Source organism: Myotis daubentonii, chromosome 7 (genome assembly GCF_963259705.1).
Source record: "Myotis daubentonii chromosome 7, mMyoDau2.1, whole genome shotgun sequence".
Lineage (NCBI taxonomy): Eukaryota > Metazoa > Chordata > Mammalia > Chiroptera > Vespertilionidae > Myotis > Myotis daubentonii.
The window spans coordinates 60933294-60959532 of record NC_081846.1 but is presented as its reverse complement, the minus strand read 5'-3'; the positions used below and the strand labels follow the sequence as shown (position 1 = coordinate 60959532).

The 26239-nt window shown below is 39.1% G+C and overlaps 1 protein-coding gene across 2 annotated transcripts in view; it reads left to right on the top strand.

Moving 5' to 3' along the window:
* Nucleotides 1-26239, top strand: part of GALNT13 (polypeptide N-acetylgalactosaminyltransferase 13) — a 497436-nt gene that overhangs the window by 66380 nt on the left and 404817 nt on the right. For both annotated transcript variants that reach the window (XM_059704420.1, XM_059704421.1), the window contains exon 3: nucleotides 8468-8713. In XM_059704420.1, coding sequence (XP_059560403.1) covers nucleotides 8572-8713 — 142 coding nt within the window. In that variant the 5' untranslated portion in view covers nucleotides 8468-8571. The remainder of the gene's footprint in view (nucleotides 1-8467; nucleotides 8714-26239) is intronic.

Genomic DNA, 26239 nt, shown 5'->3' with positions numbered 1-26239 from the left:
ATCATGGCATTGTAACTCTGAGATATATATTTCTAAATTTTAAGCCAGGTTGCTTTCTAATAGTAAAATCTTATGAATATTTAAATTTTCCTTAGTTTAAATGCAAATCAAGGCCTATATAACTTTCTTGCTCCCATTCCATCTTTTTTCATGAAAGGCGTTTATTTTACTTTACCTTTGTTTGCTTCTATGTCTCTTAATATATCTTTCAGTGTGGTTTAATTTTGGTCCCTTTGGTTTAGGCTGAGGGTATAATCTTCAAGTTCACCATTTTAGATCTTCCTTCCTACAAAGACCAGTCTTCCTGTCAATAAGACCTGTAGCTAATTCGGTGTATTTGTTCAGTGCTTACTCACTTGATTTATCGGTCCATAAACCAAATTCCGCAAAATAGTCCAATCACCAGTTCACAGAAGCTCCTGCATAGCCAACTCTTAAAGTGTGCTGGGTGCCTAAAACGTCTGGGAGCATTAACAGCAGTCTTAAACTAGCTTCCTGGAACCTTTGGCAGCCTCAGTACAGCCTCATAAAATAGACTGAATAAATTTGCACCTATTAGTCAGTTTTCTACAAAAGAAAGTATATGGCTACAGATAAAAACAAGTTTGACATTAACTAAACTGGACTACTTGGATAAGGGATAACTTCTAATTAAAAACAAAAACAAAAATGTTTTATTTTTATTTTAATAACATAGTTACCAAACTTCTGAACTTTATTCAGATTTTGCTCTTTTTTATAAGTGAAGTCCATTTTGACAAAGATAGGGTAATTGGTGTATATTTTCAAACAGAAATTGTGTAATATCTCACAGAATATCTGGCTGATACTATTGTTTAGTGGGCAGGAAGAAAAGGAAAGGCAATCTGACTGGGAAGACGGTACTTGATAGTTTTCTAACTCTTGAATTTTTTCTACCTAGAGAAATATTTTTAAAGGGAAATAACTATGCTAAGAAGGTTTTGAAACAATTCGAAAAAGGGTTGTAATTTTGGATAGAAGAGCCAGTAGTTTTTATGCAAAGTTGGTCATGCTCCACATGGGCTTGGCAAGCCCGGGATATTGCAGGACTTGGACTTGGTTTGAGAGACAGAACAGTGTTTGCAAATAAGTAGGGGCTTGCTGAATGAAAAACATAATACAGATGCTGATTCTCTTAAATAAAGCTGGGCCACCAACTGTGCTTATGTTGGGGAGTTTTACTGTGTATATTATACCATCCTTCTGCCCAGCCAGTTCCATTTTCTTGTGAAGGGTATTGGAACACAGTATATAGGATTACTATTTTACAAGTGCCAGTAGATAAGACCTTTGTGAATGATAGCATGTAGTATATTTTCAAGGTACAGGTAGAATTAAAACCTTACAATATATAAGAAAATCCAATTTCATAAATAAAAATTTAAACAGCAACTTTTATCTCATAAAACACTAACATTAGACTTTTTTCGTACTAATGTCTTAATGTATAGATCTAGCAGGTTATGGAATTAGAATAACTTGAATAACTCTTGAAATGGTAATAAGATGTGATTTTTGTGTTTTATTATAGCTAAAGTTAAAATTAAATTCTCAATAACTTCTACTGTTAGGCTTATAGGAAATGACTTATCTTAGACATTTTAATATTTAATATTAAGTGATTTCAGATTTTTCTATTATAATAATATTCTTCCTACTTTCTTTTTAAAATGTCCACATTCTTTATTCTGCTTAAAGCACAATATTTTGTGAAATGGATAGGATAGAATATATCTGTATATATAAAAGACTATGTGCCGTCCATCTGACTGATAGCTTGATGCGCACTGACTAAAAGGGGGCAGATGCTCAACGCAGGAGCTGCTGTGACGTGCATTGGCCATTTAAAAATAAACAGCACCACGGACCTGGAGCCGACAAACCAACACTCGGCTTCCCCCATGTGGGACACAGGCCCCGCCACCACCCAGGAGCGACACCCAACCAAATTGCAGCTGACACCGCCAAGACCCCATGGCGCAAAATGCAGCCAACAGCCCAGCCCAGCCCATCCAGGAAATGGTGGCTGTGGGTACTGGGTAATGACGTCACGTAGCAATGCCTGGCTTCTTCTCCCTAGTGACTAGCCTCCTTGGTGTTTCTACAGCCCAGGAACATGACTTACTTTATAGCCAGGTGCAAACATTTTACACTGTAACCAAATGTCTGTGAAGCATTTTCCCGTGCCTCATCTCATTTGATCCTCACAGAAATCCTGGAGTAGGTAGATAGGAGAATCCTATTTTTTCATTAGCAAGACAATGGAGATTTAGAAAGTTTAGAAACTTGACCCAACTGGAAAGAAATAAGAAATGGTGGAAGTTGAAAATGACTTCAGGTTTTCTCTCTGTGCAGAATATAGTCAAACACTGCTGCAGTTAAATATTTTACCCTTTGTTCTCCCTGTGTGATCTACAATAATAATCTGCTTCCTGTTGATATTTATTGCTGTGTTGCTGACAATTACCTGAAAGAGAAGTTGGGATGCTTCACTGGGCTGGAAAAAGTTTAGCTACATCTGAAAGCAGGTCTAATTAAGCAAATTTATTTATACATATAAAAGGCTAAGTTGACTCACACATGCGTGATATATATAAAGCTCTTGCTGGTGCCAATCGAACGTGTGTTTCAACCTGTCATTGTCGATCGTGAATTTTGTTGACACTTTTATTATAAAGAGTGAAGAGTGATATTAAAATATTTCTTCTAATTAATTTCCTTTCAGCGTGCACGAATTCATGCACCGGGACACTAGTGTTATAAAAAAAGAAAATGAAAAACAGAGCGGCAAAATGCCTATCTAAAGTCATCGTTTTATGGTGGTTTGTTTTTTTTTAATATATTTTATTGATTTTTTACAGAGAGGAAGGGAGAGAGATAGAGAGTAGAAACATCGATAAGAGAGAAACATCGATCAGCTGCCTCCTGCACATCTCCCACTGGGGATATGCCTGCAACCAAGGTACATGCCCTTGACCGGAATCGAACCTGGGACCCTTCAGTCCACAGACCGACGCTCTATCCACTGAGCCAAACCGGTTTTGGCGTGTTTTTTTTTTTGTTTGTTTGTTTGTTTTATTGGTTTGGCTATTTTTGTTTAGTTTTGTTTTACTGTTAGGGTACTGCCTATATTTTATACAGGGATGTAATTTTTTTAAAATAGATTTTCATATTTTGAGAGAAGCCAAGTTTTAAATAACAAATTATTGAGCCCATAAAATAAGGTTTTAAAACATTTGGCATGACTTCAACAAATAAATTTCAAGGAACAAGATAAAAAGAAATGGAGTGTGAAGTAATATATTAAAAGAGTCTTAAGAGACCTATCAACCAACCATAATATATTTAATAGAAACCTGATTCAAACCAACTAAAGGTTAAAAATTAAATTATGAGATAATCGGATCCACAGTTAAAAATCAAGTGGATCTTGAATGACATTAAGAAATTACTGTTTGACTGATTTGACTTCGGGTGGTGGATGCAATATACAGATCATGTATCATAGAAATGTACACTTGAAACCTATATGATATTAATGACTAATGTTACCCCAATAAATTTAATACAAAAATGTAATAAAACAAAATGGAAAAAAAATTACCTTTTGATTTTTCTTTAGGTGTGGTAGTGGTATTTTGCTTGTATTCTTAATTCTGTATCTTTTAGAGTTTTACACAAAATATTAACAGATGATATGATGTAATGTCTGAGATTTTGTTCAAAATGACGCTGGGTGTATATAGGAAATGAATGGTTGTTACAGAGTAAAATAAATTGGTCATATGTTGACAGGTTTTGAAGCTAGGTGATGAGTATATAAGTGTTTATAATATTATCCTCTTTATTTTTGTGTGTATTTCAAATGTTCCTTAATTAAAAGTTTTTTTTCTTTAGTCATGCTGGTAAAACTATAGAAGAAATGTTGAAAACATTCTATTTTTGACCTTTTAAGAAAAAAGTGGCATGAAATGAAATGCTGTCATACTTTGTTCCCTAAATGCTTTAATTGGTAAGTTTTATTTAAATATTTTTACTATGTATATTACTGAATTCCCAGTTGGCTAAGTCAACATATTAAATGGTGAGATCATGATCTTGTCAAAATTTTATAACTTTACTGTTATTGATCATATGATCCTCATAGATATAGTATTTAGTTTGATAAGTTATAGAACTCCAGTCCTATATAATAAAAGGCTAATATGCAAACCGACCAAACGGTGGAATGAGCGGTCGCTATGACACACACTGACCACCAGGGGGCAGGCACTCAACACAAGAGCTGCCCCTGGATGGTCAGTGCGCTCTCACAGGGGGAACGCCACTCAGCCAGAAGTCGGGCTCACGGCTGGCAACACAGTGGTAGTGGCGGCAGCCTCTCCCGCCTCTGCGGCTGTGCTAAGGATGTCCAACTGTTGGACGTCCCCTGAGGGCTCCCGGACTGAGAGAGGGCGCAGGCTGGGCAGAGAGACCCCCTCCCCCCGAGTGCATGAATTTTGTGCACCAGACCTCTAGTAACATAATAAAAATGTAGGTTCCCTTGTATATATTAATCTGTTTTGAGCATGTACCTTAATTGGTGATTTTGAACATGAACTGTTATAACAGACTGTCATAGTGTCAAACGTTTATTTGGTAAAAAATGTTGCTTCTGACTGGTTCAAGCAAAATACTTCCCAAAGTGCAGCAGCAACAGCAAAATCTGTCATATTTGCAATGAGGAAAAATTGGCAAGGATTACAAAAGTTACTTAAGAAAGATCTTCACAAGGAGATGAAGCACAAAAGGAAATGCCACATAAGTGGGATATAGGGCAAATTCCTGAGGAGATCACAGAGAAATAGCAGAAGCTAGTAGGAGGTGGATCAAAAAAGCTCAGTAAGAAACAGGATGCCACATTTGTGGCCTAACCATTTATTTCTCCAAGTTTACTGTTAATTCCAACATTGATCAAACTCATTATTTTGTCAGTTTCTTCCCATTCTGAAGTGAATGATGGTGATCTTTTGGAATTCCCTTTAGAATTGTGTTCAGCAGTTGAAGAATCACTCTAGTTAACTCTTGAGGTTTTCTCATTTGAAGGATAGGCAATGAGATCAGAATCTGATTTAGATACATTTTTGATAAATGCATGTCAATCAGGGATTTTGGCGATGACATTCTCCCCAGGGTTCAGGCTCTCTCCACAAATTCTCCATCTTCATAATCCATTAGTCTCCATTCCAGGATCTATTCCTACTTGTTCTTGTTCCAACAATGGTATGATTTTCGACTTGGTTGTTCTTTTTTGTGAAAAATTATTCTACTGACAACTGTGGGTTTAATTTTCTTTACCAAAGGTTCTGAGTTATTTTCTGTTGGAGACTACTTGAGAGCCAATGGACTATTTGCCAAAGTGACTTCATCTTGTCCTTCATGTTCATCCCTTTTCCCATAGAAATTAAATGGATTTTCAGGGGACTCACAGGTTGGAGAGCATCCATGGAGAAGGCCTGCAAATTGCTCAGGATCGTATTCTTTTGGGAGATCACTGTCCTCTTGTTGAGAGAGGTTATCTGTATGGTTAGTTTCCTCACTGTTAACCTCTGTGATTCCCACAGAAGAGGTGGGTAGGCTAACAGACGGCTGGATAGAAAGCTTGCACACTCTGGGTGTGTTGATTTAGAAATATTCCTGGTTGTGATTCATTCGATGAAAATTCAGAGAGGACGTAATAGATGGTGTTGTTGATGTTGGGTTGAATAACTTTTACAATATTTTTGAGGGCAGTGTCGGAAGGGATGGAGGAGAGCAGTCAGGTGTTGGGCCTGTGGAGCTGTTTCTATGGTTACTCATTCCTGTAGCAGAAATTGCTCTGTCAGAGGCATTATCAGTTCCTGGGTAAGGAGCTCTTGCAATTTCTAAGGAGCAAGGTTTCTTTGTAACTTGTGTCCCTGAGATCACATAGAAAGTTCTTGCTTCCTGAAGGAAACATATCCAGAGAAGCAGATGGTACAATTTCTATGGTGCACCTCATCATTGGCTAGGACTCAGTTCCACATGGTGAAAGTTCCAAGTGATTCCCACCGGGCTGGTTCCTTCAGGAGGTCCTAGGGAAGAATCCATTCCTGTTATTCAGCCAACTCCACCCCCATTCCTTGGTTCAGGTTGTATCACTTCAACCTCTGCTTACATCATCACATATCCTTCTCTCTAAAGTCATCTTTTCACTTTATGACATAGATAAGAATGGTGTTGTTTATGTCTCTTTTATCCATCTTTATAATAAAGGATTTTATATAATGCACTAGAGGCCCGATGCACAAAATTTGTGCTAGAGTAGGCCTTCCTTCTTCTGGCTGCCAACACCGGCTTCCCTCTGGCACCCGGGATCTGGGCTCTCCGCCCCCCTCCCCCAGCTACCAGCATTCACCCAGGATGCAGGCTTCCCTCATGGCCCCAGTTTTGTCCGGAAGGACATCCAGTCTAATTAGCATATTATGCTTTTATTATTATAGCTAGAGACTTTATTATAGGATCTTTTATTTTAAGGTATTCCTTATGAATCTGGGAATGTGCATTGGTAACCATCAGTCTTGTATATACTTTTTTCTAGGACTTTTTTTCTACAAAAAATTTAAGGGACCTCCTCCACCAAAGGAAGACAGAAAATTGGACAGCTTGAGTTGTTTCACATTCATACTCAGTAAAGCATACACATAGGAAATATATAGAGCATAATCTTTCTCTTATCAGGTTTAGAGGCTCAGTTCCAATGGTTGGCTGTAATCTTTACAAACAATAAAGTAAAAATGAAATAATCAGCATGGAATTTTTTCAAGAAAATAACAAGCAGACAATAAAGCCTAAATATCATGTATTTTGCCGATACCGGTTTGGCTCAGTGGATAGAGCGTCGTCCTGCGGACTGAAAGGTCCCAGGTTCAATTCCGGTCAAGGGCATGTACTTGGGTTGCGGGCACATCCCCAGTAGGAGATGTGCAGGAGGCAGCTGATCGATGTTTCTCTCATCATCTATGTTTCTAACTCTCTATCTCTCTCCCTTCCTCTCTGTAAAAAAATCAATAAAATATATTTAAAAAAATCATGTATTTCTTAAATTTGTACAGTTTGCTTCTTTCTTTCTTTTTTTTTTTTGAAAAAACTATGCTGAATAAATGTAAGTTTTATATAAATATTGAAAGTAGACCTTTTGGTATAATAATTTTCTAAACTGTCACTTTATATAAATTTTGAATTTGTTATAATCTGGTTAGGTTGTAACAGGGGCAACAGCATTTGTGTTGCTTTTGATACAAAGGCAGCTGCCTTTAACTTAAAGAGCTTCTACCTCAGCAATTTTCACTTCAATGTTTTAATTTTGGGACAAATGTTTATGAAATATTCTGAGTGCCTTTGTATTTAATGAATCTTCTCCCCAAATATCTGTGAAAACTATGTTATTGATTCACATCAATAAATTTATATTGTTTTAAATGTAGTAAATGATATGAGAATATATACTGTATAGATACAATCAACCAGGTCCTTACTGTCTTATGCAGTATAAATAGAACAAATATATATGGTATTAACTCTACACTGTTGTTGAATATATCTCAATAATTGTGCACAATTCTTTGCTATGCCTTTCAAAATTCTTACTCTGGTTATTCTAAGTCACTCTACACTAATATGTTGTTTCTCCTCGGGGAGTATTTTTTGAATGTATGCTGTCCATTCTAAAATAAACATTTATTGTGGATACTTTCCATGCAGACCAGATGGGGTTTTTAAGTCTTAATAATTGATGGCTTTATGTAATTGCTCTTTCTGAGAATTTGACAATTTTTTTTCCTATATGTTAGTAATTTTGTCTTCTGCAAGATGGTTTACAAGCATTATTGTACTTAGTCCTTATTGCAAATCTTTAGGTTTGGCATTGTTATTCTCATTTTATAAATGAAAAACAAAACAAAACAAAAATATGAAAAGGCTTCCACAAATATAAAGTAAGTAGACACAAGCCTATCTGTGTATAAAGACCAACACTTAGCCTCTACAATATATAGTATCCCCAGTGATTCCTGTTTCAGCGGCATTGGCTCCTACAAAGTGCTGGATTAGGGTAAGTTCAGAACTGCACTATTTGACAATCTGGTGCTCTGCAGAATGTTATGATAGAAATTTGAGAAGACAATACAACTTGATGAAATTGAATAGTTGTTAAGGGCCCAGCACAGTAATAGCATATCTAGGATTAGCTGTTTGAATTTTAGCTACCTGGCTTGCTTACAACTTTTCATTTGTTTGGACTTTTAATTCTGAATTTGAAAGCCAAGTGCTGATATATATGGAAACATTAAATAACTCATGTATTTTGTGTTATATCTCTATGCAAAACAAACTATATGGTAATAAATTTTCCTTTTCTCTTTTTTCCTTTTTTTTTTTTTTAATGCAGTGGGATGCATTTTGCTTTTATGCTGGAGTTCACCCCTGTGGCTTGGATTTATCACAGTAGCATCTGTCTTCGGTCTGTTTGCTAACTAGAAATCAAGAAAAGACATGAGGAGGTTTGTTTACTGCAAGGTGGTCCTTGCCACTTCGCTGATGTGGGTTCTGGTTGATGTCTTCTTACTCCTGTACTTCAGTGAATGTAACAAATGTGATGACAAGAAGGAGAGATCCCTTCTACCTGCTCTCAGGGGTAAGTGCTCAATAAAATAAATGTTACTTTTATAGAGATAGGGAATGGTGGTGACTCATGACAAAACATGAAACTTCAAAATAGGGGTTTTTTTAAAAACCGCTTATTGAGTTAGAAGAACACTTTGGCAGAACTATTCATGTACATTTAACTGTGGTAAAGCTACTCTACTTTTCTTGGCCTCAGTTTCTTATTGAAAGAAATGAGAAGAATGAAATAACCTCTGAGGCACCTTCCAATTCTAATAATTTCTATGTTCTGGGACTGTACAAAAAGAATAATTCAGCGAACATTCAAATTGGACAGAATTTTAAATGTAGGCTTCCAGAAGTAAAAGCCCTTAGAGACCAAGCATGTAACATAAAGAAGGAAACCTACTAAAGTGAGACAGTGGGAACTATAGCAAAATTGAACTGTACATGACACCCCTAAAGACTTCCAAATATTATAAAACAAACAAACAAACACTTTTTAAAAGAAAATACATGTTGGTGGCCAGCTCCAACCTGTGGGCTATCAGATTATTGTCCTACTAGAGGCCCGTCGCACGGATTCGTGCATGTAGGGAGTGGGGTGGTTCCTCAGCCTGGCCTGCACCCTCTTGCAATCTGGGACCCCTTGGGGGATGTCCGACTGCCAGTTTAGGCCTGATCCATGAACTGACAGTCGGACATCCCCCGAGGGATGTAGCAGAGTGCCAAGCTGCAGGTGGCCAGGAAGGAGCCTGAGCTGGGGCCAGGCACCACACTGTTCATGCTCATCCCAGCCTGCTGTGCCTACTGCTGCCGCTCAGTAGTGCTGCTGTGGAGTCAGGAGAGGCTCTGGCGACCGCAGCTGCGCTCACCAGCTGTGAGCCTGGCTTCTGGCTGAGTGGCACTCCCTCTGTGGGAGTGCACTGACCACCAGGGGGCAGCTCCTGCATTGAGTATCTGCCTCCTGGTAGTCAGTGTGCGTCATAGTGACTGGTTGACCGGTCAGTCGTTCTGGTCGTTCAGTTGTAATGGTCACTTAGGCTTTATATATATATATATATATATATATATATATATATATATATATATATATATATATATATATATATATATATGTTAAGGGCAAAGGATAATTTCAAGTATATGATAGTCACTTTGACTCTATATTTACCTCATTTGGGACCAGTTTCAAAGACTAGAGAAGAGTATATTCCAAAGAAGCATAGTGATATGTATAAATGGGGATTTATTGTGACATTAGGCATTCCTTTCCTCCGATTATTTCAAATAAATTTCTCTATGCTTTTTGTTGACTTATAGACCTATAAATATATTTTTCAAATATTCCTAGTAAATGAATGCTTCTACAGTATTTAAGGGTGCTTGAAATTAGTTTTATTCTCATTGAATCAAAAATTTTTTTCTTTGAAATCTAATTTACATTAATTTTGTTTAGCAAAACTTTTCTTCATGAATATGACAAAAGGTGAACTTTGAGTCCTATTTTAAATGTTTGTACCTTTAGGAAGAGTGAATATAAATTCCTTACTTGATATTTATTTAATGAATGTCATCAGATTTCATTGTTATAGATATTTTTGAAGTTATTTATTAATTAATTTGCTAATAAACAGTCTTTCATAGATATTATCTGGTTATATGAGGTTTAGGAAAACACAGAAGAGCATTTCCAAAAAAAATTAATTTTTGTTAAGAGTATTTAGGGCATCTTGAATTTGCTTCAGATTCCAATAATGCCCTTGGTCAATTGGAGAAATTCTAATTATCTTCCTCTTTTCAAAATTAGTCTAACTTTCTCACTATAATTTTTGACTATTCAAATATTTGAGAAAAAGTACTTCAGAACTGACTGAGCCATTTCAGTATTTTATATGCATCTTTTATACATTTATACTATAGCTATTCAAAGTGGAGAACATTATGAGTCTATCAGATTTTGATAAATGAACATGGGTTTGATTTGCTGGTCTTTAGTTAAAATCCCAGAACAAATCAGCCTTCTCTCCTTCTTTGTTTGAATCAGTTGAGTTGCTGCTGAAAGTGGAAATGTGTTCTGATGAATTATAACAGTTTGGAATGATCACTTTGTCATTTGTTGAATGGAGACATGTAGATGGATCACAGAAAATGTTATAATCTGATTCAGCAAAATTATAATAGCCTTTTCTACAAGTTCCAAAAAAGTACAGTTTTGCTGATTTAAGTTCTTAATGCTCAGTTTTAAATCTAAAAATGTGAAATGTAACGATGCAATGCAAAAATAGTAATTTGTCCTTGTACTTAAATTGTAAAATTAAGCTATATTCTCTTCATTTTTAAGAGTTGTTTAGTTGTGTGTTACATTTGTCTTGAATGTTTGGGGTTTAATTACATTTTCTATTTTTAATTATTTTTTCAGAGTATCACTTCATTTAGGAATTTGTGCCATGTATTTAGAATATATTTTATTTACAGGCAGATGATATTGTGCAAAGTTCACTTACCTGAATTTTCATGTTCAAAATATGCTAAAACAGGCCGTTTTGACTTAAAAAAAAGTTGATCTTTGGGGACCTGTGTGTCTTTATAATAGTAAAAGCGTAATATGGTAATTAGACTGGATGTCCTTCCAGATGTCCTTCCAGACAACCTTCCGGACGAGCTGGGGCTGTGAGTGAAGCCCAGGTACTGGGTGCCTTCCGGTGGCCGGAGGGAAGCCCGGGTCCTAGGTACTTGCCAGGGGCCGGAAGGAAGCTTGGGTCCTGAGTGCCAGAGCGAAGCTGGTGCTGGCAGCTGGGGGAAGGAAGGCCTACTCCTGCAGGAATTTTGTGCATCAAGTGTCTAGTTATTAAAATAAAGGGTTTGGGACGAGGTGGTTTCTAACATCCCTTCTAGTTCTAAACATTACATTTTAAACAATTTTTAAGTACCCAATATTAGCATACACTATGAATTAATTTTTGAGAAACGTTCATTTATTTATTCATCACATCCTCAATTACTTTAGTGCCTATGACGTTAACATGTTGCATACCTTAAACTTACACAATGTTATATATCAATTATATTTCAATTAAAAAAGAAAAGAACAAGAAAAAGCATAAAGACATCTGAGCTCACAGGTGATGTAACAAGATTATGCCACAGGGTTAAAGCCTAGGCTTTGTTGCCCTGGTTGATTGGCTCAGTGGATAGAACATTGGCGTGCTGACTGGACGGTCCCAGGTTTGATTCCAGTCAAGGGCACGTGCCCAGGTTGCAGGCTCAGTCCCCAGGAGGGGGCATGCAGGAGGCAGCTGATTGATGATTCTTATCATTGATGTTTCTACCTCGCCTTCTCTCTTCCTCTCTGAAATCAATAAAAATATATTTAAAAAATTTTTTAAAAGCCTAGGCTTTGTTGAACAACCTGGTTCTTACCTCCTCCCCATTGAATGGTTATGTGACATTTTGCAAATTCCTTAATAAAATGATAGTGTTCTCACTTAATATGAGAAACTGAGAGGCAGTAAATCCTGCTTTACATGGTCGCCTTGATAATTAAATGAGATGATGTACATAAACCCTTCAGGGGAGTATTGACTCACAGTAATCTTTGCATCAATATCTGCTAAATGTTGAGGAGTAAACCGACAGGTCTGAATGAGACTCCTCCTGGCATTGCTGTCCAGGGTGAATAGGGTGCAGAGCAAGGGATGAGGAGGAACAGTTATTCTGGATGAGACCCCAAAGGAGGAAGTAACTCTTTTAAAAAATAATTTGTTAAGTGCCTACTATGTGTCTGTGGTAAGATCTGGATATATAAGGGAACTGAGGTCCTTACTACTGTCTTGAAGCTTATAGTCAATAACAAAGTACACATTTTTCTCCCATTTTTTGTCACTCCCTCTTTGAAAAATGTAATTTAGAAATTTTGACAAGCATAATGTGTATAATGAGTATTAAGATGACGAAGAGGGATGCTCTGAGTAGAGGAAAATAGATCTAAGGTATTAGATCAAAATTTCACAGACTGTGGCATTTAAGTTTAGGTCGAAAACGTTAAAGTGGGCTATAACTAGTTAAAGAAGAAAATATGAAAATTTTTATGAAATGATAAAGGCTACCGAATACCCAGGATCCATTTTAAGGAGAAAAATATAGAAGTCTTATAAAATTAGAGTGACTAAGGCAGGAGTATTGGTACAAAGAGACACAAAGGGTAGGCAAACTGCCCAGTGGAGCAGAATAGAGGTAGACATGCTGTTCACACGTTTGGAACATTCAGGATGTGGCAGAGGAAGACTGCACATCAATGGGGAAAGGAAGGGCTGTTCTATAAGTGGAGCTGAAATAAAGTGGGAATCCATGTGGAAAACAGATGAAATTGAATGTCTACTTCATGTCACAAACCAATATAAACTTTGGATGTCTTAATGTCAAAATAAAACTTTCCGCGAAGGCCCGCGGTGGGTGTTGACGCGACGTGATTTCTGCCCAGTGCTCTGAATGTCAAAGTGAAGAAATCCAATGAAGCGCGGGTAAACGGCGGGAGTAACTATGACTCTCTTAAGGTAGCCAAATGCCTCGTCATCTAATTAGTGATGCGCATGAATGGATGAACGAGATTCCCACTGTCCCTACCTACTATCCAGGGAAACCACAGCCAAGGGAACGGGCTTGGCGGAATCAGCGGGAAAGAAGACCCTGTTGAGCTTGACTCTAGTCTGGCACGGGGAAGAGACATGAGAGGTGTAGAATAAGTGGGAGGCCCCCGGTGCCCCTTCCCTGAGTCCCCCCGAGGGGGCGCGGAGGGGGGCACGCAGGCCTTGCAGGCCGCCAGTGAAATACCACTAATCTGATCGTTTTTTTCACTGACCCGGTGGAGGGGGGAGGGGGGGGGGGCGGGGGGCGACTCCCGAGGGGCTCTCGCTTCTGGCGCCAAGCGAAAAATAAAATAAAATAAAATAAAACTTTTAGCAGAAAACATTTAGGCATCTACTAGGTCTACAATTAAGAAAAAAATCTGGCCCTAGCTGGTTTGGCTCAGTGGATAAAGTGTCAGCATGGGTACTGAAGGGCCCGGGTTTGATTCCTGTCAAGGGCTCTATCCCCAGTAGGGGGCGTCCAGGAGGTAGCCAACATCATTGATGTTTCTATCTTTTTCCCTCTTCCTCTCTGAAATCAATAAAGATATATTTAAAAAGAAGAAAAAATTCTGAAACATTATACAAAAATTTTTACCATAAATAGAATATAGATAAATTTGATTGTATTAAAATTGAGAAAGTTGGTTAATTCAACTATAACTTAAAGTAAAAGGAGAAGTTACAAATTATAGATGTTCAAAGAACATGCAACTAAGAGATTAGTGTCAAATATATAGAAATAACCCCTATTTTAATACAATAAGCCAAATAATCCAATAGGAGGAAAATGGGCATTAGATGTGAATAGATAATTGCTTAAGAAAGGGAACACATCTAGCAAAACAACTTGTGAAGAAATATACATCTTCAGTTTTGATCAGGGAAATACAGGGCAAGGCTACAATTACCTATTTATATCCATTCAGTTGGCAAAAATTAGACTACTATTGCTAATTGTTAGAAATTGTGCATCTCCACATTTTTATTATAACTTTAGGTAGCAGCTTGCCATTATCTTTGAAATCTGGACATTTGTGTATGAGCCATTACTCGTAGTCATATACTCAAGATAATTTGTTCCACATACACAAATAATTCATAGTATTGCTCGTAACATGAAAGGCTAAAAATAGCCCATATTCCAATCAATGGAAAAGTTGATGAACAGTGGTATGTCAATATAAGGAATTAGTATATAGTAGTAAAAATGGATGAACTGTGGTGACTTGCACCAATATGAGTAAATCTTGATGATACAATGGTAAGTTAAGTATAAAAGTTAGGTCCCTGAAAGATGATATATAGCATGATACAGTTTGAAAGATAAAGTCAACTAAAATTTGCAAATATACATTTTAGTGACATATCCAGATGCAATGAGATTTTACATAAAACAAGTGAGGCTAATTATTAATATGGGATTTAGGACATTGACTCCTGTCAGGGGAGACAGGAGAATGGGATAGGGGTGAACATTTTGGCTGAATGTGGGTCATTTCTGGGGTTCCAGATTTATTTTGTGTGTGGGTTTGATGTGTTTATTACATCATATACTAGTAGATGATTAAATGAACGAATAAGAGCCACTAAAAGGATTTAAAAATTGGGAAGCCACTTAATGGGTTTAAAAGGCAGAGCAGACATGATCACATTTGTGTTATGGAAAGATCACTATGGATTTACTCCGGACAGTGGATTGGAGGAGAACCAGTCTCTTCAGGAGGCTGGGTGGGAAGCTGTGGCAGCATTCCATGAATTCTGTTCAGGAAGTGATGCCTGCTTGGAGCAGAGTAGTGGCAGTGAGGTATGAAAGAAGTGGGTAAAATGAACAGGTATTTGAGATATGGGAGCAAGAGAGCTAGATGCTTGACTGCCTCTGATGTGTGTAGGAGACAAGTGTCGAGGATAAGTCTTGAGTTCCTTCAGGGCATTAGTTGATTCAATTTCCTGAAAGTGAAGAGAATGTAGGAGGAGATGATTTAAGGGTGGATGTTGAGTTTATTTTAGACATGTTGAGTTTGACACCTGTTAAGCAGCTGAATGGAATTGTTTCATAGGAAGTTGGCTAAGTTATTAAACTCTAAATATCAAACTTAAAAAAAACCATCACTTCTATGGACCTTTTCCCCCTAAAATGGATTATGTTCTTTATTAAATGGGGCACATGGAATATAACTGAATATTTATAACCGTGTCAGCATTATCATTTTGTGTATTAGTTATTGAATGATGCTATTAAAAAAAGATTATTTCAAAGACTTTATGGGAGCATGTAGACTTGTTTCAACATTAGTTTTCCATGACTCCTTTTCCTATTTTTTTAAGGAGGGCTTTTTGGTAACATAAGTAGTAATTAGAAGAGCACATTAACTCTTTTATGCCACTCTGGGGCCACCTAGAACTAAAACGCACTGGAGGATATTTCTAACTCCTAATTGGTATGGCACACTAAGTGGTGCTACTCTCAAGTTGGAAGAGTTAGAATAGATAGCTGAATAAATAGGTATTTAAAAAGTCCAGTGCGGCTGCAGTGCACTTACAAACAAGCACTGGGGAAATTTGAGGTTGTTTTGAAGGTTTGCACGGGCACTCTACAATATCAGATCCTGCTTCTGGCTCCCCCACTAAGGGCCATGTCCTCAAAGTTAATTGACCTCTCTGAGCCTCACTGTCTGTATAATGAAATGAATATAAGGCATGGTTTATAAAATAAATGCTAGTCTCCAAATGAAGAATGTTTCTAACTACTTTTTTTCAATAAAACTATGGAAAGTGGGTTATTTCAGTATCAACTTTTGATTAGTCCATAGATAATGTGTGATCTGATATAAAATTGGTGATATGGAGGTGACATGGCGGGAAGCTGTCTGCTTAGAAACTGCAGAAAGGCCTTCTCTTCACCACAGAGGACAGTAGGGGTATAAAATTATCATATTTAAGAAGGGAAGGAAACTACCATTCTATACCTGATCCTGAATCTTAAACATATTATACATGCTTAGGAAATTAAATTAAATTTTCTTCCTAAAAAAAAAAAAAGGGAAAATAAGAAATTGCTGCTTATATGTAAACAAAGATAAGTGCATTAATCAATAATAATGATCATAAGTTATTAACTACTCTATTAATGTACAAATGTTAACTCAATTAATTCCTCCCCCTCCCCAAAAAATCTGTGAAGTAGGCATTCTTCTTCTTTTATGTATGGGGAAACTGAGGCAAAGTGAATGAATGGGAAAAAAATTCTGTGTTTCCTCTTTACTCACAGACATAAATACTTCTCATGCCAGACATGTGGGTTTTTCTCATACTAAGCAATTCTCTGACACATCAGCAGGGTGTCCTACAATTCTGAGACCATCTACCTGTATTTAGCATCAGATCCCACAAGTTAAGGGCTCAGTTTCAGAAGACTACCTTCACTTGTCACCAATTGCAAATATTAAGTTGTCACCTGTACTTCTGACCGATCACTTATGAATTATCGTTTCCAAGACATGCTCTTTGGACTCAATAATTTGCTAGAATACCTCACAGAATTTAGGGAAACATTTATTTACACTTATAAAGGATATAGTGAGAATATGAATGAACAGCCAGATGAAACAATACATAGGGTGAGGTCTACAAGGGTCTTAAGTGCAGGAGCTTCTGTTTCCCATGGAGTTGGGGTATGCCCCCCTCTTGTTATGTAGATACATTCACCAACCCAGAAGCTCTCTGAACCCATACTTTTGTACTTTGGGGATTTTTATGGAGGCTTCATTACATAGATATGATCAATCATTAACTCAATCTCCAATTTCCTGGAACTTGGAGGTAGGGGTGCTGAAAGTTCCAAGCTTCTAATCATGGCTCAGTCATTGTGGTGACCAATCCTATTTGGGAGCTGCCCAGGAGCCCACTCATTCAAAAGAGTTGCCTCATTCTAACAAAAGACACTGTTGTCATCCAGGAAATTCCAAGGGATTTAGGAGCTCCATGAGAGGAACCAAAGTCAAAGACAAAATGTTAGAACAAAAGATGCTCTGAGTGCTGTTATTACTTAGGAAATAACAAGGGTTAGAGGACCTCTCTGCTAGGAACCCGAGTAGAGACCAATCTAGCTTTATTCTGCTATTTCACAGTGAGGTTATGGGAAGTGCCAGCATTTTTACAGTCAATAGAATAGGATTTGGTTATTATACTGTACAAGGACTTGGTCATCAATAAATGCCAGTTTGCATTGGACTTTATGAACCATGCTTTCATTCAGATACAATCTGGAGTACATATTCTGAAAACTTGAGTGTTTTGTTTTTACTCTCAGAGACACCCTAGGTTCTGACAGATCTCCCTGGTTAGTGGGATATGGCAACTCCAGCCAGGAAAATATTTCCCAGGGTTTATACCTTTATTTTATTTTATTTTTATTGATTTCAGAGAGGAAGAGAGAGATAGAAACATCAATGATGAGAGAATCATTGATCAGCTACCTCCTGCAGAACACACACTGGGGAAACAGCCTGCAACTCAGGCATGTGCCCTGACTGGGAGTCCACCCATGACCTCCTGGTTCATAGGTTGATGCTCAACCACTGAGCCATGCTGGCCAGGCCATATCTTTGATTTTTTTTTAATTTTTGTCTTTTGTTGTTGTTAATCCTCACCCAGGATATTTTTTCCATTGATCTTTTTTTTTTTTTTTTTAGAGAGAGAGTAGAAGAGAGTTCATATCTTTTATACAATAGTATTAACTCTTCTGACATTTAAAGGTTGTCAAAAATTACTCTTATCCACTTCTGTTCCTCGATACTCTCCCAACACCTTTCTGAATAGGGGAAATCAAGAAAATGAGTGGAATTGTTGACTGGCAATCTCAATTAGATACCTCCATGTTTCCATTGGTCCTGCCTGGGAAACTAACTGATCCCCTCTCATAAATCTTGGGACACAGGGAACCTTGTGCTATTGGATTTTTGACAGTGGGCTATTGTATCAATCCTTTCTTTTATTTCTTTCTAAATTATTTTCTCATAACATGAACACCAAGCAATGTACTCATTTATTAAATAATAAATGTTTGTGATTTTGTTTGATTAATCTTTGGTGCTCCAGGGGATAATTCCAGTGTGCAGGTGTGACAGAAAACTGGAAAATGAAACTGATGAATTAGGGTGTTAATGCTAACACCATTTTTTAAAAAATATATATAACTTCACCTTTTGGAGGCAGGTAGAAGAGTGTGATGGATTAAAATGCATTGTCAGTATTGGAATTGCTCTGAATAAATTATGATGACTGCTGGAATTGTCAGATGGTAATATTCATAGACATATGAAAAGTGGGGCATATAAGCACAATCAACTTGGATTAAAGGCAGATATTTCCCAGATAATTTTCAATAAAGTTTATAAATAGTATCAAATATTTATAGGCCTTATAAAGTTTTGACCCTTGATATTTACTTAGTTCTTTCATATTTTTATTCATAATTTACTCTGATCCCTCTGCTGTTTCATACAGATATATTCCTGTCAGATATAAAAATATGTTGTAATAATGAACAATTATTAGGTATACTATGGTAGATGCTTTAGATATAAGGTTTTTATTAATTCTGAAAAGTATCATGGAGCATAGGTACTATTATTATCCTCATTTGTATAGGAGAAATGGAGACCTAGAAAGGTTAATTAAGTTCCTCAATGTCACAAAACTGGTAAGAGGGAACAAAGGACTCACAGCCTTTCTGGTCAGGTTTTATAGCCCAGACCTTGAAGCCCTGTGTTATGCTGTGTCCCTGACTCAGGTGTGCCTAGACTCTTTAGGCAGAGTACTCATAACATTTATATACTATTATAAAATATTTACACAAATAGGGATATTTCTAGAGGACAGAAAAAGAAGAGGCCACAGACCTATAGAAACATGTCTTGGTATAACTTGGGAGAAAAGTACTCTGTAGGCTCACCATCCCTTATTTTAGACTGTAGCAATTTTGCATTTATTGAGTCTCTACAGTATACTAATTAATTTAAGTTGTAATTTTTCACAGCAGTTTCCTTTGGGGTTAACCCTCTGAAGTCTTAGAAAGAATACTTAAACGTTGTGAACAGGAGCAGCTCTAATTTTTTCAGAACAGTTGGGTACTATGAAATATACAGAGTTTAATCAAATAGAATATGTCTTCAAGAATCATAGAGTCTGTTGGAGCCCTGATGTATACATACATGCATATTCATAAATAACTACATTCAGAATAGTAAGTGGTGGCTGCTATGAGAGACATGCCAAATAAAGTACTGTGAGAGGCCCTATAGTATATAAATGATGTAGACATGCAAAAATTGGAAGGGGCTAGATGTCAGAAGGAAAGAGAAAGCTGTTGCCTTTCCCAAAATAAGGATATAAGTGTTCAGTGAATTGGTTGATTGGAGCAGAATGAGACATAAAGGGGATTTCTAGAGGAACTAAGATGGCGGCATAGATAAACATCGGGAAATTGCTGCCTCCCACAACAACTTCAAAAAAACAACATAAAGACAAAACGGACATCATCCAGAACTACAGGAAGGCTGGCTGAGTGGAAATTCTACAACTAGAAGGAAAGAAAAGCACGCTGAGAGCCAGAGGAGCTGCGGAAGTAAAGTGCAGAGGTACTGAGGCTAGCATGCGCAGAAAGGGGCTGGCACCTGAGGACGAGGCTGTCTTTTTGAATCGGGAGGGAGTCACAAGCTCCCTGCTGCTCTGAACTCCGGTTCCAGGAAGTCTCTGGGGACCCAGGACTCATATGGGGAGAAACTGGACTGTCTGGCAGCAGGCAGAACTCGGAACTTGAGGTCGGCTTTCCCTCAGAGGTGCTTGCAGCAATTACCAGGACACTGAGATGCGCGGCCCCTTAGGGCAGGGCTGAGGATCAGCCATAGCTGCTTGCTCCGCCCTTTGATTCCCTGAGACCCCGCCCCACCCAGGCTGTGGCAGAGGCTTTTGCATATGAATGCCCCGGCCCTTTGCAACCTGAAAATTCCCTAACTGCAGCTGGGCCAGACAGACCCAGAACTTCCAAGAGAAGGCCCAAGGCCCCACAGCGGCTTGCATTGCTTCACAGCCTGGCCTCATCAGGGTACCTCCAAACTCTAAAAAAGGAAGGGGAATCTGCAGTTCTCTTCGTAGCTCCTGCTGGGTAGCCTCAGGCAGAGGCTAAATTAGCACCTCCTTAGATCCAAGAGCCAGTTTACCCAGTGGTCAGAGTGGGACCATCTAGATTACAACTCCTCAGATCCATAAAGGACACACTCAGGGTGCAGACTCAGTGAGCACCAAAACCCCACTGAAGCAAGTCTTGCCCCAGAAGGGTGTCTTCAGCACAGAAGTTCTCCCACTGCAGACACAGCAGATTCTCACTGCCAATTGGCCTGGAGGTCAATTCCTCCCAGTGATCCTACAACAATCAAGACATAACTTCAATAAGACTGTGCAAAAAGCCCACAAAGTGGTGCACCAAGAGTGTCCACCTCAGGTAACTGGGGAGGCTGAGCCACTGGGCCCTACAGGACACCTAGCACACAAAACCACTCTACCAACACAGGGAAGCATAAAAAATGTGGAGACAAAGAAACCGGTCACAAATGACAGAAATGGAGGAAAGCAAATGACTGGATATAGAGTTCAAGGCCACGTTTATAAGGTTTTTCAAGAATTTTATGGAAACCGCCGATAAATTTAGTGAGACCCTCTATAAATCTAGTGAGACTCTCAAGGATATGAAAAAGGACCAAGTAGAAATTAAGCATACACTGACTGAAATAAAGAATAATATCCAGAGATCCAACAGCAGACAAGAGGATCCCAAGAATCAAGTCAAAGATTTGAAATACGAAGAAACAAAAAATACCCAACCAAAAAAGAAAAAATATTCCAAAAATATGAAGATTGTGTAAGGAGCCTTTGGGACAACTTTAAGCGTACCAACATCAGAATTATAGGGGTACCAGAAGAAGAGAGAGGGCAAGATATTGAAAACCTATTTGAAGAAATAATGACAGAAAACTTCCCCTACCTGGTTAAAGAAATAGACTTACAAGTCCAGGAAGCGCAAGAACCCCAAACAAAAGGAACCCAAAGAGGACCACACCAAGACACATCATAATTAAAATGCCAAGAGCAAAAGACAAAGAGAGAATCTTAAAAGCAGCAAGAGAAAGACAGTCAGTTACCTACAAGGGAGTACCCATACGACTGTCAGCTGATTTCTCAACAGAAACCATGCAAGCCAGAAGAGAGTGGCAAGAAATATTCAAAGTAATGAATGCCAAGAACCTACAACCAAGATTACTTTATCCAGCAAAGCTATCATTCAGAATAGAAGGTCAGATAAAGAACTTCACAGATAAGAAAACGCTAAAGGAGTTCATCACCACCATGCCAGCATTATATGAAATGCTGAAAGGTATTCTTTAAGAAGAGGAAGAAGAAAAGGAAACTCTTACCATTTGCCACAGCATGGATGGAACTGGAGAGCGGATAAATACCACATGATCTCACTCATTTGTGGAATATAATGAACAACATAAACTGATGAACAAGGACTGATCCAGAGACGGAGAGGCATTGATTGGACTGTCGGGCCTTGGAGGGAAGGTAGGGGAGGCTGGGGGTAAGGGGGAAAGATCAACCAAAGGACTTATATGCAAGCATATAGGCCTAACCAATGGACATGGACAATGGGGGGGGGTGAGGGGTGAGGGCATGAGCGGGGGGTGGGGGGGGTAGAGGGTAATGTGGGGATAAGGACACATATGTAATATCTTAATAAAAAATATATTAAATAAATAACATAAATTCAAATGATAAAAAAGGGGGATTTCTAAATTTTAGGTTAGGATAAAGACAGTTTTTAAAGGATTCTGAATGCTGGGGAAAGGAATTTTTAACTTTGTTTCCTAGGAAATGGGGAACCATTGAAGGTTTCTGGAAAAGGAAAGAACTGATGATCATCAGCTGATGTTTAGAAGGAGAATGCAAGCCTGTTTAATATGTATGCAAGACAATAGCACAAAGACATTTTTACCTTTGTTCAAATAAAGACTCAGCAAAGTTTTATTCATTAATTAAAGCCACTTGAATTAGATGGTAACTAAATGGAATACTAAATCATTTCAATTGATTCACTTGGCAAATTAATTGGTAGGGACAAGAAAGTTTTCCCCTTTGTGAGATTGAGTTTAGATATTGTTTTAAAAAGTAAGTGCTCAAAATTTTAATTAGTATTAAATTAAGCTGAGGCAATTCATGAACATACATTTGAGTGCTTGCTTTATGTCAGAACTGAGGATAGACAGATAAAGAAGACATGTTGCTGTTTTCATGTTTCAAGGGGAGAAAGGGATTCAGAATTATATGAATGAAATGTAAGAGAGAGAATATATGAAACAAGGAGAAAAAAATTCATTAAGCTCATATCTGTCTTTTGAGGGCAAGATCTACTTTTTGGTTCCATAAAGACCAGAGTTGCTTGAATAGAGAGTTGGGCATAAAACTGTTTACCAAACAGTTTACTTATAAAGTGGAGATTAACAAATTTGATCTCCAACCACTAGAAATCATTGTCATTAGAGGGCCATATTGCAGCAGAGACAACTGGCTAATATTGAATTTTTATCAGGTTTGTGCACTTTTGTTCTTAACACCTAAAACAGTTCCTGCTCCAGATTGGGTGCTCAGATAATAGTTGTTGAATGAATGAAGGATGGATGCATGATCAGCTTGGCACTTTTCAGATGTTCTCATGATTATAGAGTATCCAGTTTAGATTGATGATTAAGAACTTGAAATAACTAAATTATCATGGCAAAAGTTTTTGATGGTGTAATTGTTATTTACACACATAGTCCAACCTTTTTGTTTTATCCTTTCTTGGCCCATATAATTTTATTTTCAGTCCAAGTTGGCAAATTTATAGTCAAGGGACTATCTTTTCTCTCCCAGAACCTGCCTTGTGTTGCATTTGTATATTGTCTGTGTGATGCAAAGGCATGTGAGATCACTGCATATTGGCATGCAGTAGTGCTGTTGTTGAAGAGAGCTCTTGGTGGAGCAGGCATATCATGTGGGATGTGTGGAATGAATCAATATATAGAGGACAGAGAGGAACATTTATGAAAGTTAGATTGAGAAACTTTGAAAAGGATATGGGCATGTGGTATATCTAATTCATCTGTAGAATGAAGATAGGGAAAGTGGAGATGATAGACAAGGAATAAAAGAAAGTAATATTGGAAATTTTTAAAAATGAAAATCATAAAGGAAGATTACCAAGAATAAGGTGATGCCATTGTATATAGAACAGGGCCCACAGTTAGTAAATGAGTAAGGCTTTGGGAATGATTGAGGATAGTATCTGGTTAGGAATTATTTTTAAATAAATTTTATTGAGGTATAATAGAATGCTCCAATTTAAGTGTAAAGTATGTTGCGTTTTGACAAATGGAATCCAGGGCTTAACCTCATAGTGATAATCCTCCCTAAAATGTTCATTGATACCCCTGTACAGTCAGTTTCTCCAGTTTAGCTCTAGACAAGCCCTGATCTGGTTTTCATGACTATTGGTTAGTGTTGTCTATTATAGAAAGTCTGATAAATGGAAAAGTACACGGTGAACTCTTGTGCTTCTTGCTGCTTTTGTTCACCATACGGGTGAGATGAATCCCTGATGTTGACTGTGTCAGTGGTTCTATTGCTGATAAGTATTCTATTTTATGTGCATATTACAAGTTGTTTATCCTTGTATACAGCTGCTACATTTGTTCATAAGTTTTTGTGTGGATATATGTTTTCATAACTCTTGTGTAAATATCAAGGAGTAGTAGTGCTGAGTCATATGCTAAGCATATTTAAATTTTGTAAAATGCTGCCAGTCTGTTTTCCCAAAATGTTAAACTATTTGCTGTTCCCTTCAGCAAAGTAGGAGAGATCTTATACATCATAACTTGTTTGAGTATTTCCCTGTGACTTTTAAAAGGGAGAATAAAAAACTAAAAATTTTTATAAATCTCCTTATTTGCTTCCATGTAGTATTTTCTCTTTTTTCTCATCTATGAGTTGTAATTCATTTCATTATTAATGTATCTATTTGGGGCATAGTTAATTCTATTTATTATTTATCTAATGAGATATGAACTGAATCTCAAAAGATAGATTCCTAGAGGTGAGAAATTATTCTTGAAGAAATTGGCACTCTTGTAGAATTAGAAGGTTTGTGTACATTATCAATATCTTCACCATCATTAGAGCTACTGTTTATTGTATAATATATGCCTAGTTCTACACTCAGCACTGTGGCTATATCATTTAGTCTTCAGACATTTCTATTGAGAAGTTAAGAGAGAATTATCTTGACAGAATTTTATGTACTTACTAGAGGACTGGTGCATGAAAATCATGCACTGGGGGTAATCCCTCAGCCTGGCCTGCGCCCTCTTGCAGTCCAGGACCCCTCAGGGGGTGTCCTCCTGCCAGTCAAACATCCCTCTCACAGTCTGGGGCTCTTGAAGTCCGGGACCCCTTGCTCCTTATCTCCCACCTGCAGTGAAGGTGGGAGAGGCTCTCTTCACCGCCGTTGCACTCGCCAGCCATGAGCCTGGTTTTTTGCTAAGTGGCGCTCCCCCTGTGTGAGTGCACTGGCCACCAGGGGGCAGCTCCTGTGTGGGCTGGGGTGGGATGCGGGAGGTTGGCCAGCCAAGGAGGGACTAGGGGAGGGCTCCAGGATGTGTCCAGACCCCAGCAGCAAGCTCACCTACCAGTTGGAGCATCTGCCCCCTGGTGGTCAGTGCACGTCATAGCCAGTGGTTGAGCAGCCTTAGCATATCATTAGCATATTACGCTTTGATTGGTTGAATGGCTGACTGGATGACTGGACACTTAGCATATTAGGCTTTTATTATATAGGACTAGAGGCCCGTTGCAGGAATATTCCTGCAAGAATAGGGCTTCCTGTGGCTGGAGCAGAGCAGAGAAGGGAGCGAAACTCGCTGAGGCGGGCTTCGCTCCCGCTTCAAGCCCCTGCAGCTGGTCTTGCCCTCCTGCTCCAAGCCGCTGCCCCTTATGCTCCCAGCCACAGTGGTTGGGCTTGCCCTCCCGCTCCCAGCTGCTGGGGCTGGGCTTGCCCTCCCACTCCCAGCCACTGCCCCTCAGCTCCCAGCCGCTGCCCCTTATGCTCCCAGCCACAGTGGTTGGGCTTGCCCTCCCGCTCCCAGCTGCTGGGGCTGGGCTTGCCCTCCCACTCCCAGCCACTGCCCCTCAGCTCCCAGCCGCTGCCCCTTATGCTCCCAGCCACAGTGGTTGGGCTTGCCCTGCTGATCCCAGTGGCTGGGGCTGGGATTGCCCTTCCTATCCCAGTCCCTGGGGCTGGGCTTGCCCTCCCACTCCCAGTTGCTGGGGCTGGGCTTGCCCTTCTGATCCCAGTGGCTGGGGCTGGGCTTGCCCTCCCACTCCCAGTTGCTGGGGCTGGGCTTGCCCGTCTGATCCCAGTGGCTGGGGCTTGGCTGGCCCTCCCGCTCCAAGCCGCTCCCATCTGCTGGGGCTGAGCTTGCCCTCCTGCACCCATCCCCTGTGGCTGGGCTTGCCCTTCTGATCCCAGTGGCTGGGGCTTGGCTTGCCCTCCCAATCCCAGTCGCTGGGGCTGAGCTTGCCCTCCCGCTCCCAGTTGCTGGGGCTGGGTTTGCCCTCCCAATCCCAGTCGCTGGGGCTGGGCTTGCCCTCCCGCTCCCAGTTGCTGGGGCTGGGCTTGCCCTCCCACTCCCAGCCGCTGCCCCTTATGCTCCCAGCCACAGTGGTTGGGCTTGCCCTTCCAATCCCAGTCGCTGGGGCTGGGCTTGCCCTTCCGCCCCCATCCCCTGCGGCTGGGCTTGCCCTTCTGATCCCAGTGGCTGGGGCTGGTCTTTCCC